The sequence below is a fragment of the Scophthalmus maximus genome, chromosome 16, assembly GCF_022379125.1.
Source record: "Scophthalmus maximus strain ysfricsl-2021 chromosome 16, ASM2237912v1, whole genome shotgun sequence".
NCBI classification, from domain to species: Eukaryota; Metazoa; Chordata; class Actinopteri; order Pleuronectiformes; family Scophthalmidae; genus Scophthalmus; species Scophthalmus maximus.
Genome location: NC_061530.1, coordinates 1,560,758 through 1,580,347, shown reverse-complemented (window position 1 = coordinate 1,580,347; position 19,590 = coordinate 1,560,758). Strand labels below are relative to the sequence as shown.

The window sequence follows — 19,590 nt, the reverse complement described above, 5'->3', positions numbered from 1 at the left end:
GATTGGACCGGCAAGTTTTCTGCCAGAGGAAATCACTTCCCAATGATAGAGATCCAGACCGTGTCTTGCAGAGCAAATGAAATGAGCTCCCAGAATTCCTCTGAGTCCAGAGTGACCAGAATCCAATTGTTCAATTATACAGTAGAAATATATCCGAAACATTTTAACATCAGAAGAACAACAGAAACATCAGAAGCTTTGTCTCTAATACTTACTTCATCATAATAATCACACCTTTCACAGAAAATGAAGTCTGCTGATTCTTTCCCTCCTGTTAGAGAACATGTGAATTAGCAGGTCCAGGTCACCATTTAGGTTCACTGACTGGAAATGATGACTTGGACTCTAACAACACAGAGTGAAAGGGGCACTCCACGGATTTCTCATGTCAAAGTCATGTTCATCACCGCCTGTGGACAGGAGGCCTGTGCAACTGGGGACATTTATTTTGAAAGATGTAGGGATTTACCAGACAGGGAACGAACAACAAAAAACACTCTCAAATTGCATTATGGAAGTTTTCATATTCATGCTGTAGCACTGTTGGACAAAACTTCTGTTATCTGGCTGTTATTGTAATAGATATGAGGAGACAGGTAAGATTAGATACTATCATGTATTTTGAGGAGCATTTGCAACATATTTCTTAATCCAAATATAATATCACTATATTTCAGGGAGTCTTTTATACAGTAACTGGGTTAAAATCATACTCGGCTGTACGACTGTAAGAACTGCTGAAGAAATCAATTGCCATAAGTCAAGTCATGTGTATTTTCGCTATTTAGGCCAAAATCCCACATTTGTCTCAAAGGACTTCACAATTTATACGTGATAATGTTCTAAGACCTTGTGTTTGTAAAAGTCAGATGTGTCCCACATAGAAGTCTATACAATATCACAGTTACACAGAAAATTAAATTAAGTGATAAGAATAGATGACTTACTAATGGATTACTCTGGCAGTCATTGAAAGGTCTGACCTCATTGCACTTCCTGGGTAAGTAGTGAAACCTCATTCTTGGGCTGATGGGCTGATAGTTGAGTCTGCTGATTTCAAAGCAAGGTTTTGTTTTTGTCTTTTTCGTTATCTCAAATGTGTCTCCTTTCAGCTGGAGACCACAGAGGGGACACCTGACCTGGGGGTGACCTCATACTGGACGGATGCAGAAGGAAATGTGGTGTTTGGCCCAAACACACCGAAGGAAAAGATGAAAACCACGGTCACTGGGAAGGGAATGCAAAAGCGAAAGGGTGAGAGGAATAGTGTATGTGTGTGTGTGTGTGTGACATCTGAGACATTACAGATTGACGTAACTTTATCATGACTGAGATGATATGTTAAGTAGGCCACTAATGATTATTCTCCTGCAGAATCTGGAGCTAAGACGCCCTCTGTGGAAATAAAGGAAGACAAAACACAGAGAAAAAGTAAGGAGTCGGAGAAGCAGAAAAAGGAGATCACAGTCAATACGGCTACTGCTGTTGCTGCTGCAGAACCAAAGTCTTCAGATTCAGAACAAACAGAAGATACAAAGGAAGATTTGGACCAATCACAAAGCCATCAGCAGCCTGCAGACACAGTGGAAGCGCCGGAACCAGAGGCTGAGATCATATGAAGCACAGTCAGAGTAAAAGTACTTAGTGCTCATACTCACATATTAGGTTGATGTGCACTTTCATGTAAGTTGTGTTTTCAGTAATCAGAACTTAGATGTTGCCTTATTGATACTTTTGCATATTTCTAGTAACAGAGCTATGATAATGTAATAAGTATCTAGCAGTTATATTTAATCTTTAAATACCCACACAACATTGATTGTCTACTGTTTGTCTCTTTTTGATTTGGACTTTTTGTCTGCTGTGTATATCCTTTTTATATTTGGTTGAATAAAGAAGCTGGTAAAATATTTATTGGCATAAATCATCACACTTGTTATTTGTGTGAACATATATGTGTGTGTATATAAGATTAAAGAATACACAGCGTTACACAGGCTTAGAAGAGGCACAGTACTCTCTTGTTGGAGGGGAGAACAAAGCAAACACGAGGAATTCTAGAGGTGAAACAGGGCAGAATTAATTCAAACCAACAAGTGTAAAAGTTTCACAGGTCCTGTTAAATTGATAATCATGCGAAGAGAACTGCAGTTCCTCAAATGTACTATGTATTTAATCATGTACATATTTGGCATTTTAAAGTTTATCCAAATAGTGCTGAACTGAATTTTTATCGAGCAAACATTTAATTCGACATATTGGACTTTTATTTAGCAAAACATTGCAATAAAAAATAGAGGAGAGTAGAAAGGAGAATACAAATAAGAAGGATCAGTAAAAAAAAGTAATTAAAAATTCATAATAATGATGAAATATATAAATGGAGAAGCAGATATAATAATATAATTACTATTTACATTTCACATGGAAAGATATTGACATACTTTATGGAAATTGGACAGATATCATCTCACTATAGACCATTCAGCAACATGCAAAACACATGTTTTAACGTCACTCACTTCCAAAAGGTACAGACATCTATTTTTCCAGCTCCTGAATCTAGGAAATCCCACTGTGACACAACTGGTCATGAGGTAACCACACTGCTGGTGTGTTAGGAGGAAATCAAAATGTCTACTTCCCCTCTGGAGCCAGTGTCCAGTCCTATGTCCAGTCCTCACAGGCTCACCTAGTTCTCTACGATCTGATTAGATTTTGGAGAACACAAGCAAAAACTCATCTAATATATTTTTCACTTAAAAGTGCTTGAATTAACTATCTTGTGAGATATGGGCATCATATTGTCACCTCACAGATGCTTTGTGAATCAGGTATGTCAATAAGAAATACCTGCTAATCAACATGTTTGCTGATTGATAGTGATGCAGCTGGCAGTCTCGCTCCACAACTATTCAGCCTTGTGAAACTGAAAATTATTTCAAGTGGAGGTGCTTTGTGTTTAATGTTTCTGAACAGGGGACGACAAATACATATTAGCTTCTAGCCAGATTTGGTACAAAGCAACTTTTCTCTCTTTGTTGTGGATCAGTCAATTTGTGTGTTCATTTCTAAATTATCCCAGAATCTTTTTCTACATAATGAAAATTGAATTCATATTGGCAGATACAGTATTGGATATGAGGCCAATACTGATATATCTTTGATATGCCAATATCAGTAGATAAAAAAAGGCCAACCAATATATCTCTAGATATGTTTCTCTAGAAAACAGTGCAACGACAAAAACATATGCTAAAAAATGTAATATCTAAAAACAAATGAATTTGTATATGATGATGTTCCACAAAAAACGTTTGTAGAGAAGATTCAATATTTTTGTCAATATTTGTTTGTTGATGGATCTGACAAAGTGCTGGATGTAATTCAACTGGTATACAACTTATATATATTGAATAAATACATATTTCTATCTCTACAGTAACCACTTTGGGTGACTCCTGGAGAATATATACTAGCTTGTAATTTTTTAAATGATGATTTAAGGGCTGCAGGATTTATTGTTTTACTGACGTGACAAAATGATTATGTTCATGTTCATGTTTGACACATTTCTTTACCCTATCATCAAGAAGGTGACTCAGTACCATATACTGTAAATCATCATAGACCTATAAATAGTATATGAAATCTGTGCTCAGGACACAGTGATCCAAACTAGCTGCAGAACTTGACTTGACACCAAGTCATGACACACACACACACACACACACACACACACACACACACACACACACTCATATATATATATATATATATATATATATACTGGTAGATAAATGGACGTTCCTCAGAAACCTCTGAGAACAACTGTCAGATGACCATTCATAATTAGGTCTAACCTCGTCATGTGTCGTGGTGCAGGATGGTCACGTGCAGCCTGAGCGGTGCGTGGTCACGTGGTGCGGTGGCTCCAGCTCAGCAGCCGCTCGACCGACACTCGCCAAACTGCCGCCGGCGGAGGAATCGGACGAGGGTGTGACTGCCTACGGTTGAGCATCTTCTCCGGCGGGTAGGAAGATTCAATCCCGCATTCTTCCCTACAGGTCTCTGAAAGGAAAATGAAAGCTGCATTAATGCTTGTCAGTGTCTCACCTCTGTCTTGAAACCCTTGGAAGCCGCAGCCTGTTTGACAGTGAACATCGCGTGTGAAGTGTAGTGAGCGGAAATTTGCGGAGAGCACGGGCTGACAGACACCTTGCGCCTTCTCATAAGAGGAAACACATTGTACTGCTGTTGTTACTCTTTAGCTTATTACAGTCTTTCCCATACACGCATGTTTTGTGTCCGTGAACGCCGCATAGGTGAGGATACCTGAGGTCTTACTGTCACACCAACATCGACCACAGGGAGATATGTGTAGACTTTGAGAGAAAAAACAGCCTCGACCGGTTGGTGAGAGGAGAGGAGGGTGGAAAGAGGGGGAGAGAAGAGAGAGAGAACAGTTGTATAACAGTTGCTTTAATCTCTATTAGACTTATACTTGTAATTACAAAAATGATACTGACAGTATTGTCTATTGACAGAAAATTATGTTGCTGTCATTTTGTGTGTTGTTTACAAGTCTTCTCAGATGTTTTGCACTTTAGACTTCATATTTTTGAGGTTGGGGCTGTTGCATACTTAAAGAAAAACTTATTCAGAAATTACTGATATTTCATAGATAGACTTAACAATTCCTCAATTAAATGAAACAATAACAAAAACTGTGATTAAAATTTAAATGAATCATTAGTTGCTGCCCTAACTGGAATATTAACTTATACTTAAATCAAGACCTTTGGGTAATTGATTTTCCAGGGTATTGGTGGCTGAAATTAAAATCTCAGTGACACAAAACAACACTGGCTGATGCAGAATCACGTTGGACACTTGGACGTAGCGAGCAGGAGAAACGTGCCGAGACAGGGAAAGCTAGATTAGTCATAATCCTATGAAAAGGATTAACACCTCTTTCAGGTCCCCTCATCCCAAACAGATAGAGCGTTGTGGGTCGTGGATGAGAACTGGCTGTGTTGGATTCATCATCAAGCACTGGGCATTTTTGTAATGCAGCATAAAAAGGAAAGAATTTGTAAATGATAGGGGCTCGGATAGCTTGTTATCGTTTTATCATAATTGTGCTGTATCCATGGAGATCATAAGGGTTAGTGTCTTAATATGAAGCTGCAGGGCTTTAATCTCTTACAACAGTTCAGTTTGATTAATATGAAGAGGTAAAAATGGAAGTACTTTCATCCTTAGTTGATTCATCAATTTGTTGATCAGTTTATCAAGACAAAATTAATCTGCAACTATTTTGATGATGAATAATATTTTTTTTTCAAAACTATTTGCTCAAATATTTGCTTTGTTTAGCTCCTCCAATTTCACAATTGATGCTCTTTGTCACACATGACAGTAAACTAAATATCTTTGGATTTTCTGGACCATAGGTCACAAAATAAGACTAGATATTGTCATTTAATAGGAAAAATATTTATCATTAGTTGCAGCCATTCTTGTCTTTACCTTGGAAATGGTAGTTGACAAAACAATCTCAGCTCAACTCTGTGAGAGTTAGTTGATCTGGTGGTGTGCATGCAAACAATGTGTAGTAAGAGACCTGGTTGTGCAGATTTGCTATTGCTTATGACTCAGATCTCGACACTTATGCTTTGTCCATTTGCTGAACATTGCACATTGACTTTCGACTGTGCCTTGGTCCGCTGTGGGCGAAAGCTACAGCATGTGCAGGAACACAATATAACGTTATTATCAACTGGTACTGTCATACTCTGGATCCTTGCTTGATTTTTATTTTGTTTAATCAGTAACATCTATGACTTTATTATCCCTGAATGGCCATTTTAAACAGTCACAATGTGGAAGTAACTCGTTCATGGATTGCTATGAAATCTCATACAGACATTCATGGTGTCCTGAAGATGAATCCCGGTGACTAGTGGCATCAACTGGTCAAATTTGATATATGACCTCTAAAATGCCCTGTCTGACATTAATGCTAACCTACTATTCCATGTTGTACCATGTTGTAACATTTGCAGGCTAACATTGTATTATTAGGGTCTAGTGAGTGTTGATCTGCATCTCCTTTCACATTTTATAAATTAATTGATTAGGTTATTATTCAAGCAAATAATTGATAGAATGATTGACAGTTCAAGCATGGGAGAGTGGTGACGGGAGCTGGTAGTAAGGGTTGCAGCCATCATGTAGAAATGTGGACGATTTTATACTGTGGACGATCATAATTTGGCATATTATCTGCTTTTCAGAGAAATTGTACAGATCACAGGGAAGTTGCTCCTATTACAGAAAACTGCGTGCATTCATTGCAACCAACAGATATTCATTTTTTATTATATATTATAATATTCAGCGCTGCTAACGGTGTTGAAGAAATTAACGCATTCGTCTATGATAAATCTTCCCCATTCCTGAGCACTGTCTGTTTCTCGGAGCTTGTGCGTAGCAGGGGGCTTGTCCAGCTCTCACTGCCCGATCCGACACAGAATGGAGAGACACAGAGACAGACCGGCTGCTCCATGTGGCGACAGCAGAGTGAACCAGTAAAAAGGGACTAAATGCTCATTGTCACAAGTGTAACAAATGTTTTGCAAGTACAGTCAGTAACATGAGTGATCTGTCGAAGCATTTAATGAAAGTGAAAGTGAGAGTACCCTCTGCTTCTGCTGGTCCAGGTCAAAGACCAGATCGGTTATTTTTAAAATACATGTTATTGTTATTTGTCATTTTCTGACATAAGAAAATCACTTTTTTTTTTTTTTGCTAACTTGTTTATTTTTGGGATAGCCTAGATGTTGAGAAAAATCGTGATTGTAGATTGTGATTCTATCCCAAAAGATCATGATATGATCTTGCCCACCCCTACCATGATGTATACTTGTATGTATATTTATTTAGTTTTTTGTGTGTTTTGCAATAATGTATTTGCACACTGAGTGGTGTATATGTGCAGAAAGACATATCAGGTCTCAAGATGGCAACTAAAACGGTTTCTAATGCGACTAACTTTTTGATTTTGCTACCTGTTATTTTCTGCCAGTCGCCAGTTGCGACCATCCAGACGCAAATATACAATACATAGAAATAAATAATTAAAATAGAAATTACCATATGTTTCATTTATGTTGCCATCTACCTGCCATGCGTGACCGGCTTTGGTTTCAGTTTCACATACATTACGGTCGGTCTGTAATGTTACAGCCTGAAATCAGAGGAAGACAGCCGGAGTGCTGGTCGCAGAGGAGAATGAAGGAAGCGGATAGGAAACCGCAGCAAACAGAAAACACAAGGCAAAGACACCGGCACATGAAGTTAAACTTCACTGGGATAAAAACTCCAGATCAGACAGCAACCGCTCTACGTTGGCTTCTCCGCCGCCGTGATTGCACAAAACTGGCAATATGGTTTAAAATCACGTTTCATTTTACAACTTTGAAGTGGTATCATGTGTTTTATTAAGGCTATTTCGATGTTATTTTGTTCAACGGAGTTTTAATTAGTTAAATGTAGCTAACCACATAGTTAGATAACGTTGGCCAGAAAAAGAAATGCGTAAACTAATGCGTAAATTACATTCATTTAGAAGACGCTTTGAAGATATTACCCAAAAGTGCAAGAATGAATAGACATAAACATTTGTCAAATAGGCAAAATCAGCTTCAAGTGCTCATTTCTAGTTGTTGTTTTTTATGACATGTATGTATTTATAGTAACAATGGTAAACATATTGGACATGGCACATGTACTCTGACATAGATATATTTTGTCTCCTGAAAATTTCATTTGGCTCCAAAATGCTTTGGGTTTAGGAGCCAATATTTTTTTTTGTCTGGATCCCTGCATACTGGAAGCTCACCAAGAAAGGTGGATGTGACTAGGGACTGGGATGAGCACAGTTTTTGACAATGCAGTTATACCAGACCGTAAATAAAGATGGATGACACATCTCCACCTCCTGTGGCTCAGGAGATAAAGCTGATTGTTCACTAAGCAGGGCTCCAGACAAACTTTTGATTTGGTTGCACTGGCAAAACAATTTCGCTGCATCTTTTGGAACCACAATAATAAACCTATTATACCTTTTCTTGACAGTTCCCATTTACATTGGTAATTTCTAACACATTGTGTAAATGACCTTAAACAGGAAAAAAGGTGCTTTTTCATGAGGATGATTTGCAACCTAAATTTTGTAAATGGTAGCTCTTCTTTGGCGATAATATAAGCAGTGTTAAATTTTATTATCATTTCTGAGAATAGAATGGACAAATGTTTTGTTGTCTAGGACTTTATTCAGTACATTGTTGAACACTGAACTGCACTATTCTGAACAAATCAAAGGAAGCAGGGTTAAGCAGGGGGCATGTCGTCCATCTTTATATACAGTCTGTAGCCATGTACACGCTGTTGTTGGGTGCATTTTGTTGTTTTATTAGGATATACATTCTTGCGAGCTACAGAAGTCATCTGTATGGAGTCAACATATGCAAACTTGTTTTTACTCAGTCTAACAATCACTTAGTGGCTTTGAGTAACAATGGTCACCACACTGAGAGAGAGGTTATGTAAGGGCTCAGACTGGGGTTAGTTTTCCCTTGCAGTGTTTGTGCCCGGTGAGGGGAGACTGAGGAGGATGGGGAAGCAGAGAAGGTCTTAGCAGACCCAGTTGTCCTTTTAAATCCTGTTGGGGTGACATGGAGATCTCTGTTAGGTTACCTGCAGAGCAGCAGGGCCAGCGGCTGCACCTGAAGTCTTCCTGGACTCTGGTGAGTTGGGGAGCTTTGGGCTTTTTATTGTTTGGGCAGGTAGTGTCTGCCTTTTCTCCAAACTTTTGTTATGTTATGAAAAAGCAAATGTTGTATGTACTAAAGTTTTAGTAGGAATTAATTATAGCATGCAGGCTTTTCCTCTCACAACCAGGTGATACAAGTATCTAACAGGGCTAGCCTACTACTAACACTTATTTTAACTATTGATGAATCTGTGGATTATTGTTTGATTAATTGTCTACCGCTTAGTCAAAAAAACAATGTCCCATGTGACGTCTTTAACAATTCAATCAATAAATATGACAAGTTGGAACAGTGCTGTTGGTATTATAATTGTAGTTATAATTAGTATACTATTATAATGATAGTTTTGTAAGTTTTCAATATGTTTTTGACTAATTAACTAAATGAACTAATCGTTACCAATTTAAAATGAAACCCTGACCCCATATAAATCCTGATTCTGTTTCTAACCTTGTTACCCAAACACTGAACATCTGTAGCCCAACCTTCATGTTAGGGGTTAGTTATGTGAAAAAATAAGTAACATAAAGAATAATAAAAAGGATAATTTGTGGGCATATTTAATTTAAATTACAACCTTTATGACAAAGAAATGAAATTGAGGCTTTTCATTTTAGTTTAACCATGAATTTTATCATAAATAACTATAAATTGAAAATACAAATTCCACCAAATACATAAAATGTAAACATAAATGCACATTTAAAGGCTCAAATCAGTTAGCCGATATTATCGGTGGGGCTCTTAAAATATCTGCCAATATTATCATGAAAAATGTCATTATGTACCATAGAGCAGTTACACTCATTGATTTCTAGTATGGCGAAACAAGACAAACCTTTATATAAACAGAATAACAACATCTTTATTGTGTGATAAAACTTAATCATCCCACTGGTATTTATTAGCATATTGCCCAATCTTACTGTATGCTGTAATATTGTTGTTGTCACATTGTTTGTTCTGTTGTTTGTGTGCTTTCAGCAGATCGTTATTTGTATTTTCCCTCTGCCATCCATGAACTACATTAGAGTTTAGCTGGTGCAGTCATAAAAGCTGAATGGTGTCAAAGTCCATCCAGCTGGTATGCAGCTCTGATTCAATCTGTGTGAAGCATTGTGCTAAATACTGGGACACACTGCTAGAGTCTCATTGTACAGGCAACACACACACACACACACAAATATTTTATTTTGAGCTTGATTTGAAAATGGTGTTGTTGCCTACAGTAATGACAGTTAAGCACACATGAAGACATTCATATGACGGTGTTGACGTCTCTATGTAAGAAACAAATGAAACCTGATGCATTAATGGGACAGGGTCGGCCCAGAGGGAGCACTGCGCAGTGAAGTAGCCTGCTGTTTTAGAAGAAATTGTAGAAGCACAAGTAAAATTTTGAACATGGTTTAGAAAGTTTCAATAAACGACAAATTGTCTCTTCATCATAAGTTGCTCTGAATGAAAACATCAGGTTTAATATTGGGATCCTTTTGCCAGGATAATGTAATGTGACACCCTGTGAGAAGAGATGCATAAAACAATTCTGAAAAACAACAGTGACAAGGATCAGGTTCAGCCAGATTCATCACTGTTGACTGATCTTTGTGTACAAAAGTACAGTGGCGTTGTTTGGTTGATGAAGAATACAAATTCGTTTTTTGTCACCATTCAGTCAACCTTGACTCAAGCAGCGGATTTATATTTTAAATCAGACACAGTGCCCTAAGTCCTGGTCACCTCAGTATCCTACACAAATTATAAATGAACATAAAAAGCTAGTTATTGGCATATTACATTTATTTCAACTTAATTATGGCATTTGGCATGTGCCTATTCTGATATTTCCAGACACAAAGCTGCAAGTGTTAAACACTAAATTGATAGAGCATTCTAATCCAGACAATGACGACCTATTTGACATGGTGTCAATCAATTAGGAGCAGGCTCCAGGTAAATGTTCTGTAAATGTGCTGTCAAATGTGAGGGGGTCGTTCCTTTTTGAAAAAGACGTTTTTAAATTTTACTTTCTTTTCTAGAGGTGATCAATACCCTGTGCACAAACAGAGAAGTCTTGTGGACAAGTGAACCTGCCTCACTAAGTGCCCCTTAAAATATTATTTGTATTATCAGGGCTCCGGACTTGACAGACCTGTAACTGTGCACTCGAGGAGGCATTACAGAACAGTAGCAATGTGTGGGTGGTGCTTAAATATTTCTTATTATTTAGAAGGCAATGAGGGTCAAAGGTGTGTACACACTATCCACCTTTTTATATGAAAAAACCTATGTGAGGCGACCGCATGAAAAATGTTGCCTCTAAAAAAGTAGATGGTCAAAATTACTATTGTCAGATAAAACATTTTTTTGCATTAATCCCTGCAACCGTCTCACTCAACAATGGCAAAATATAACCATTGACCCTTTTTCCTCATTCAATTCAATTTAATTGAGACATTGTGAACTGAAAATAAAACATCACATTGTAATTTCTGTAAGAGGTCTGTTCATTACAAAAACATTTATCAGTAATACAGTTAAAATGGGCGAAAATGAAGATAATTGTGTTGCAGACCAATTTTCTGCTTGTGCCCCTAAAATTTTCATGAAGGGGCTGAAGCGCTTCTAGTAAAAAAAGTTAGTCTGGATCCCTATATTATAAACCCAGTGTCCAACACAATGACCTGATGTTTTTACCTTAAAATAATCACATATCTATTTTTAGTTCTGCCAAATGACCTGCAAAACTGCAAAGGATATTATAACAATCAGTAACAAGTCGTGACATGTATGCTTAGAAAGAGCTGGAGAAGCATTGGTCTGCTCCGGTCTGGTCTGCAGCAGCCTGATTGAAACTCGTTCAGCTCAGGACTCTTGAGGAAAATGGGACAGAGCTGCTGTGTTTAGGGACCAGCTTGCATTTCCTTTGCAGACTATTCTGAACAACAGGAGCACATGCTACAGGGACAGTGGCCTAGAGAGATGCAAAAAGGTTCTGCATTGTCTTATTCTGCTGGTAATTCAGGACTGTTGAATGCTGCCGTTACGTGTATGTTAATTAATGAAGGGTGCGTTTGTTGACAGGTCGACACCATGAACTACGTGGGGCAGCTGGCAGGCCACGTGCTGGTGACAGTAAAGGAGCTGTACAAGGGGATTAACCAGGCCACTCTGTCAGGCTGCATCGACGTGATCGTGGTCCGACAGCCTGACGGGACGTTCCAGTGCTCCCCTTTTCACGTTCGATTTGGAAAACTGGGGGTGTTGCGCTCCAAGGAGAAAGTGGTGAGTGAACACAGTTGAAGGGAAATTATCACATTTTATTTTTGTTATCAACAACATGTCTAATTATTGGATTTTTCAGTCTTATGTCAACATTTTGAACCTGCTGTGAGGCAAAGCCTGTACAGATCTGGCATTCTGTAGATCAAGGAAGATTAAGTGGTGATAAGAAGTAATGCCCTATTAATTGGGCAACCATAATGAATTTCCATCTCAAAATCTAACTATGAAGGTGTGCCCTCAGAAGAGGGCATACTTCCGCCAAGGCCTAACGCACCAAAGTGTACACACTCATACTGTTGATATCAGTCCCATAAATAGGTATGCAGAAATCCATGCATTATCAGTGAAAATGTCAATAAAACAAAATGTTAAAAATGTTAAAGACAGTGATTAAAAACTAATCCTCGATCTGCCCAAAAAATATCCCCGTCTTTCCACCAAGTTCCGTGGCTATCCGTTCAGTAGATTTTGCGAAATCCTGCTGACAAACAAACGAACAAATGGACAGGGGCGGAGGTAAAAAAGGTCTATCACTTTATCATTCATCAATAGCAGCACAGTGTTAAATTTCACTCCTCTTGGTTCCTGAGAATATTTACTAAAACTTGGTAGATTGAACCAACTATTTCCGTCACTCTCTGCTTTTCACAGGAGCAGAGCTATTTCTCTCTATTTATAGACACTGTATGTTGTTATCAGCTGAGGACGGTGGGACCCACAGGCCAAGGCTCAACTTACCCTCTTATTGCCTTCCCACCTTGTTAAGATTCATCCCATTCCAGAATAGCATCTAACAGAATATTCTTATCTGTTATAGACAAATATTGGAGCCAGACATTGAGGGAAATAGCCTGTGGTTCACAGATAATGCAGTCTCAACGATTCTGTACAGAAAATCTTGTGGGTTTAAAGCATCTTCTGTTACTGTGGAGAAACCGACCAGGAAAAGTTAAACCATATCTTGAACTCTCATCAAATGTCATCATGCAGTAGATTGTGTTTCATTTCACAACTTCTCTGATAATTAAAAGATTGGAGAAAGAGAAGCCCTGATTGTTTTATTCACAGACAGAAGTTGTGGCACAAAAACAGCAAACCTTGGTACACGCTGTTTCCTGTTTTCTCTGTGGCTTAACACTAATTCCTTGGGTAAATCTGTTTTTATCCACGAACCATATTGTACACATGCATATGGTGCTCTGTGCTGTAAACAAACCTCATTAATGCTTATTGAAACCAACTGAGGAGAACATGGTCATCTGGTGAGTGTGTCTCACAGAAGTGTTTTTTTCTTTTCTTCGATTCTGCAGATTGATATAGAAATCAACGGGGAGCCTGTGGAGCTACACATGAAGCTTGGAGACAATGGAGAGGCCTTTTTTGTTCAAGAGACAGAGGAGCACTACGTGAGTTTCATGCAGTATGTGATGAAAATGAAGCTGTTTACTCATGGAAATAGTTCATATTTATGTACGTTCTCCCCCAACTCAGGAGATCGTCCCAGCCCACCTGGTGACCTCACCCATCCCCACAGAAGAGGTTCTCTCAAGGAGCAGGGAGCCCAGATGTGGGGGATCGGCAGCAGAGATCAGTCCGCCACTGAGTCCAGAAGACCCGTCCTCTGGGAATGCCCAGCCCTGCTCCAACTCAGGCGGCAAGAAAAAGAAGAGACGCAGGAGGAAGCACAAAGCTGAGCCACGCAAGGAGGAGCAAACCACCATGGCTGCAGGTGGAGAGCTGGAGCTGTGTGAGCTCAGTTCAGACGAGGAGCACAATGCACACAACGGACAGTAAGTGGACTCGCTCAGTTTGTTGCACGGACTGTACATAAAGATGCAACATGACGTGAAAACTCCCAAAAGTGAAGCCAAATCATCTGGATTGCCCCTTGGTGGCTGCACTATAGGTCGCTAAACCCCTGCCGCTTCAAGGTAGGCAAAGCAAAGCCTGGGTCCCAGATAACACAAGTATTTTTGTCTGAACCCCCTAAATCTGATTGGCTATGTACAGGAGATGACAATGACACCATGGTCGGAAACCCCCCAACAGGTCAGTTTGGTTCAATATAGGGTTCCCCAGGGCCCTTTTGCCTGGGGTCCCCAAAGTCTGTTGAAACACTCCTGAACCTCGCCTCCTCCATGTTAGCAGATGTGACATGGTTCAAATCACACTGATATTCAATTCAATTCAATTGTATTTGTATAGCGCCAAATCATAACAAACATTATCTCAAGACCTCATAATATTACTAATATATGATCCAGTGTTCCTAAATGCTATGACAATTAGGTGAAACATCATTAATGACAGCTGAGGCGGACTGAGACGATTGGTGGAGTGTGTGTATCTGCAGGACCCCGTTACCATGGCTCCACTCCACCATCACTACTGTGCGGACTCTGGTCCCAAATGACCTAAAAAGCACAAGATGGCAGTGGCTGTATCCTGGATATTTTGGATTCCTTTTTGAAGTACTGGAGGATGTGAAGACTTTTCTTTACAGTCTACGGTTTGGTTTTGTTTGTTGTGAACCTTTTGTTGATGCATTGTTTCCTGTCTTCAGGGCATCTTCACTCTCCATGATGAACAACAGCATGGACCACAGGCAACATTCCCCCCTCACTGCCCTTGAATGGGACAGCTACCCTTTCTCTGACGGAGACTGGTCCCCCTGCACTACGTACGAGCCTCCCACTCTGTCTTTTTAAATATTCACATAGTTCAAACAAGCAGAGAGAAACAATAATACATCATGTCCAATCTGCTTTATCAAAACAGATAGTGCTGAGTAAAACAACTCACTCCCACAAGGCTGTTACTTCTGACTCAGTGAAAATGTGGTATTTGCTTTCAGCAGGGAGATGTCCGAGCCCATGTCACCCAAGAGTGACTCCGAGCTGATGGTGAAGCCGGCAGGGACCGTGCTCAGGGCTGAGTCCCACATGCAGTGGACATGGGGGGAGTTTCCAGAATCCACCAGAGTATGGCTGAGATCTAGTTCATATTCTCAATTGTACATATTTAGAGACTTTGTGAGAATTTTCGGAAAGGCATGTATGTATATCAAAGCTTTGTTTGTGCTGTCCTGTCTTGTATTCAGGTCAACAAAAAGGACAAAACAGAGCCAATGCAGTTGACCATCACTCCCTCGGAGAATACACATTTCAGGGTTATCTTAAGCTCAGAAGCAATGGAGGAAGAGTCAAGGGAAGGAGAGAGAAACACAGATCTGATTTGCAGTATTGTTAAACCAGAGCCTCGGACCATCAAACCCAATCACTGCAGCTGCAAACCACAGCCCCCCGGACATGATGCACACATTGGCGAGCACAAACCGGACCGTTCACATTTAATGTGCAGCACTTTAATCTCTGAGCCATGTCCCAGTAACTGTGACCCCAACACACACACCACGCGTAAGGCCAGGTGGACGTCTTCGCCACCCAGCCGCAGGGACAGCGGGTCTGCTGCCAGTGGAGGCAGTAACATGGCTGGAGACTCAGCGGTTTGTGTCACCACAGGTGTCTCCTCCAAACCCACAGACTCCCCCTTCAAGAGGAGAGGTAACACTCTTCCCTTTATACCTCTCTCTGGTTAATAGTTTCTTCACACTGTGTTCATTCTGGATGGACACAAAAATGAACTTACATGAAAAGAGGTTTAAGGAAAAGTGCCCTAAAATGTTAGTTTTAAAAAAAATTCCTCTCAGAGACTGTTGTTGAACTTGTTGCGGTGGGAACGTGCGATGCCCCGGAGAGGACACGGAGAAAAAAAAAAGGTGTACTTTTGCGCTTTCTCGCAAAAGCTGTAACTTAACTAATGATAATTGCTAATGATTTTAACCAGCACTGCCAAGTCAATACACTTTGCGACGAGTCTCTACTTGTGTCAGTAGTTCAGATGTCTCTCACTTATGTTAAAACCCTGTCTACTGCCAAGAACTGATTTAATGTCTTTATATTTGAGGCCAATCTCAAACTAAAACTCCTCTCCCACGGGTGTGTGCGCTGCGCTGCTGTGTCTGTGGAGATTCTCATTCATCCCGCTCATAGTTTTCCAATAGGGTGTTGAATCAGGAGCGACGGATTTGTTACAGACGTTTCACTTTCATCCAAGAAGCTTATTCAGTTCTTGGATAAGAGGTGAAACGTCTTTAACAAATTACAACCAAGTCCAGTTACTCCCCTGTTTGGTTTCTGTGCCGTGCTCAACTGGAGTTCCAAGATCTCGCAATAGTACATCTCTTTTCTTTTTTTTCTCCATGTCCTGTCCATGGCTCCGTAGGAAAGGGTCCTCCATTACATGGGCGAAAAAACTGCTATACCGTCCTCCCTTAGAGCTCAAGATAATCCAGTATAGTTGTATGAAAGCATTTGAAAATAGTACAAAAAAGAAAAAAGCTGCCCCCTTTACTTTTGAGATGGTAAACTGCTATTAACCTGTACCTGAATGAGAACAATGAATCTCATCATGGAAGAATCACATACAATACATTTATTATATGTAAGTTTAAAGGATGAAAGAAGCATATTATGATTTTAACACAAATTCATTTTATTTTGCAATAAAACTGCAGCAGTCTTTTCTATATGATGGTGTCGACACAGAGTCTAAATGTAAGTGAATGTTAACAGGAAGGATGTGGTTTCTGTTCATACTTGGTGTCGGGGACTGTTCTGCATTCACATGCTCATGTGAAAAACAAAAGGAAGTGAAAAAACAAATTCAGCGATTCCTGAGCAGACTCCTCTCATCTTTCTTTCATTCAGGTGTGAGGAAGAGGAGCCAGCATCAGGGACCTGAAGATATTTACCTGGATGATCTGAATGCACTTGAGCCTGATGTCGTTGCCAGGTACTTCCCGAAAAGGTACAAACCCTCATTGCCTCTTCAGACGCCTTTTCTCATTTGGTGTACGTGCAGCAAGCATAAACGCCACACAATGTCATTTTATTTACTATACAAACTTATTGTAGGGACAATGGCATGTCTGTCATTGCCTCCCTGAACGCCTGGAACTGCATTATAATAATAATAATAAATTTCATTTACATAGCACTTTCCATTGCTAAAAGCAATCTCAAAGTGCTATGTAACTGTCAGGCCTGGACTATAAAGAGGACTAAGATGCAGTAGACAGTTCAGGCAGGCTTTTATTCGATAATCTTAAAACCTTAGACAGTGACAAAAATAACAGGCTGTAGAAAATTCCTCTTTATAACGAAACATAAGGCGATTCTACTTAAGAACAAAAAACACTCCAAAACACGGAGGGAAAATAACCTCAAGACTAATCTAATTGACTAAACATAAATCACTCCAATGGAGGTAAAGAAAAACGGCTATGAACCAAAACTGTGCTACGAACCTGCGCTATGAAAATTACAACAACCAAAAAATCACTCACAAGGAGGCAAAGAGTACAAACCACAATACGAGAAAAGCAAGGCGAGGACTGTGACATGGGGCCGGGGTGCTCGGCTGAGACGATAACACTCAGGCACAGGACAAAGGGAGACGCAGACTATAAAACACCTGAGGGGAATGGGGAACCGGTGGACAAGATCAGGAATCAGGGAAGACGATCAGACAGGTGACACATGAGGAAGGGCAAGTGACCTGAAACGAGAGGAGAGTTAGTTTTCAAAATAAAACAGGAAGTCACGAGACAAAAAACCCAGGACGAGACAACCCTCACCGCGGTGTGACAGTAACTCTGTTGTACTGTGCAGGAAACTTGCAAAATGCTTTCCGGCATACGTCTCACAGAAAAAGCTAGCTTGGTATTCTCAGATCTCAGAGGACATTTTCGAAGGAATAGCAGGTGAGGAAAAGTCACCGAGTAAGAAACTGGACAAAAGTGAATATCAGACCGGCTTTACCTGTTGGCGAGGGCTAGAATAGGCAAAAAGATGCAGGACATATGCCGTATTGCTATTGGACTAGTGAGGACAATCAGACAGAGTAAACATTGTTATTCGTATTATATTTGAAAGAATCATATAGGCTGTAAACTTATCTCTGTCCTCTCCATCTCACGGCCATTTGTAATTTGTTCCAGTTGCCAAAGCTAATGAATTACAGGACCCCGTGTATACCCAAGAGCAATTCTCACATTGTGTTGCTCCAAGAGCCTCAGTTTAACAGACATCACTCTGTGGGGATCAGGAGCAGGAGAATAACTGGTATCACTGAGCAGTTTCGGAACAAATAAGAGTAGCTGTGTCTGTCAAGACAGTTAAGTGTGTAAAACTGGACCGTCTGTGTTTTCAGTGAGTGCGAGCAGGTTCCTAAACACTGGGGGGAGATGGGCCGGCGCTCTGGATCCCAGTCGCCACAGTCAGTGGGCAGCGCAGCAGCAGACAGCGGCACCGAGTGTCTGTCCGACTCTGCGGGTGACCTCCCTGACGTTACGTTGTCGCTGTGTGGAGGCGTTGGAGAAAAATCTGAGATCTCTAAAGGTAATTCATCCTCTCTATTTTTCAGCTCGTCTTATATCTTTCTTAAAATTTCAGTGGGCACAGCATTTTTTTCTTCTAAGAACAATGAATGCTGAAAATGTTTGCTCATACAGGGGTTAAAAAAAGATTTCCATTTAATCCTTTGCACTGCTGACCGTATATGCTTGTGTCATTCTACATTTTATGTCCATGTATACATTTCTTTTTATATTGATTTTTTTTCTGACCCACTAGTAAGGCTTTAAATCCTTTTGACTGTCCTGCTTACTGAGAATGTTGTTATCCGTCTAGAAATATGTGCAATCACAAACATTTATACTGAGGCTTTTATGTTTAATTTATCACAGAAAAATTCACGGAGCACATCATCACCTACAATGAATTCGCAGAGAATCCAGCCATTATTGACAATCCTAATTTGGTGGTCAGGATTGCAAACAGGTGAGTCGTCCTCCTCACTCGTGGGTACACTTTTGTGAGATGATTCATTTATATATGATTGCACATTACAGCAAAACGCGTTTATTCCCCCCAGGTATTACAACTGGACACTGGCAGCGCCATTGATACTCAGTATGCAAGCTTTTCAGAAGAACTTGCCCAAGGTATCCTCTGGTCTGATGTGATGTGTGGTTTTTTTAAGTGAGCAATTTGATCTTATCCACATCAGCACATTATGTCTGTTTACATATTAAATATTTATCTCCAGGCTACAGAGGAGGCCTGGGTGAAGGAGAAAATGCCCAAAAAGTCTGGACGCTGGTGGTTCTGGAGAAAGAGCGGCATGAAACAGGTGCAGAGTGTGTGAGGAGGCTCTATGTAGCTTTGTAAGTCACACCTCCATCTGTGTGTGACTCCCGTGCTGTCTGATTAACTTTGCATTGTAAATGAGAGACAAACGTGGAGCACTTTCAACAAAATGTATCTCATCACTGCAGCAGTATCTTTATATAAAGACTCAGCTCAATCATATCCTGCACTTCACTATGCTTTGTCTATACTCA

The 19,590-nt window shown here is 40.0% G+C and overlaps 1 protein-coding gene across 5 annotated transcripts in view; it reads left to right on the top strand.

Moving 5' to 3' along the window:
* Nucleotides 1-1,637: 1,637 nt before the first annotated feature.
* The window catches only part of LOC118287719 (phosphatidate phosphatase LPIN2-like), a 23,245-nt gene continuing 5,292 nt past the window's right edge, over nt 1,638-19,590 (top strand). Inside the window, exons 1-13 of one of the 5 annotated variants that reach the window (XM_047327591.1) lie at nt 1,638-1,683; nt 3,886-4,033; nt 11,925-12,125; nt 13,436-13,531; nt 13,617-13,915; nt 14,689-14,805; nt 14,983-15,106; nt 15,226-15,688; nt 16,895-16,994; nt 18,399-18,586; nt 18,934-19,027; nt 19,122-19,191; nt 19,296-19,379. In XM_047327591.1, coding sequence (XP_047183547.1) covers nt 11,934-12,125; nt 13,436-13,531; nt 13,617-13,915; nt 14,689-14,805; nt 14,983-15,106; nt 15,226-15,688; nt 16,895-16,994; nt 18,399-18,586; nt 18,934-19,027; nt 19,122-19,191; nt 19,296-19,379 — 1,827 coding nt within the window. In that variant the 5' untranslated portion in view covers nt 1,638-1,683; nt 3,886-4,033; nt 11,925-11,933. Of the gene's footprint in view, nt 1,684-3,885; nt 4,068-11,924; nt 12,126-13,435; nt 13,532-13,616; nt 13,916-14,688; nt 14,806-14,979; nt 15,107-15,225; nt 15,689-16,894; nt 16,995-18,398; nt 18,587-18,933; nt 19,028-19,121; nt 19,192-19,295; nt 19,380-19,590 lie in introns of those variants that run through there. The other 4 variants (XM_047327590.1, XM_035613195.2, XM_035613192.2 and 1 more) reach the window with 4 other exon arrangements.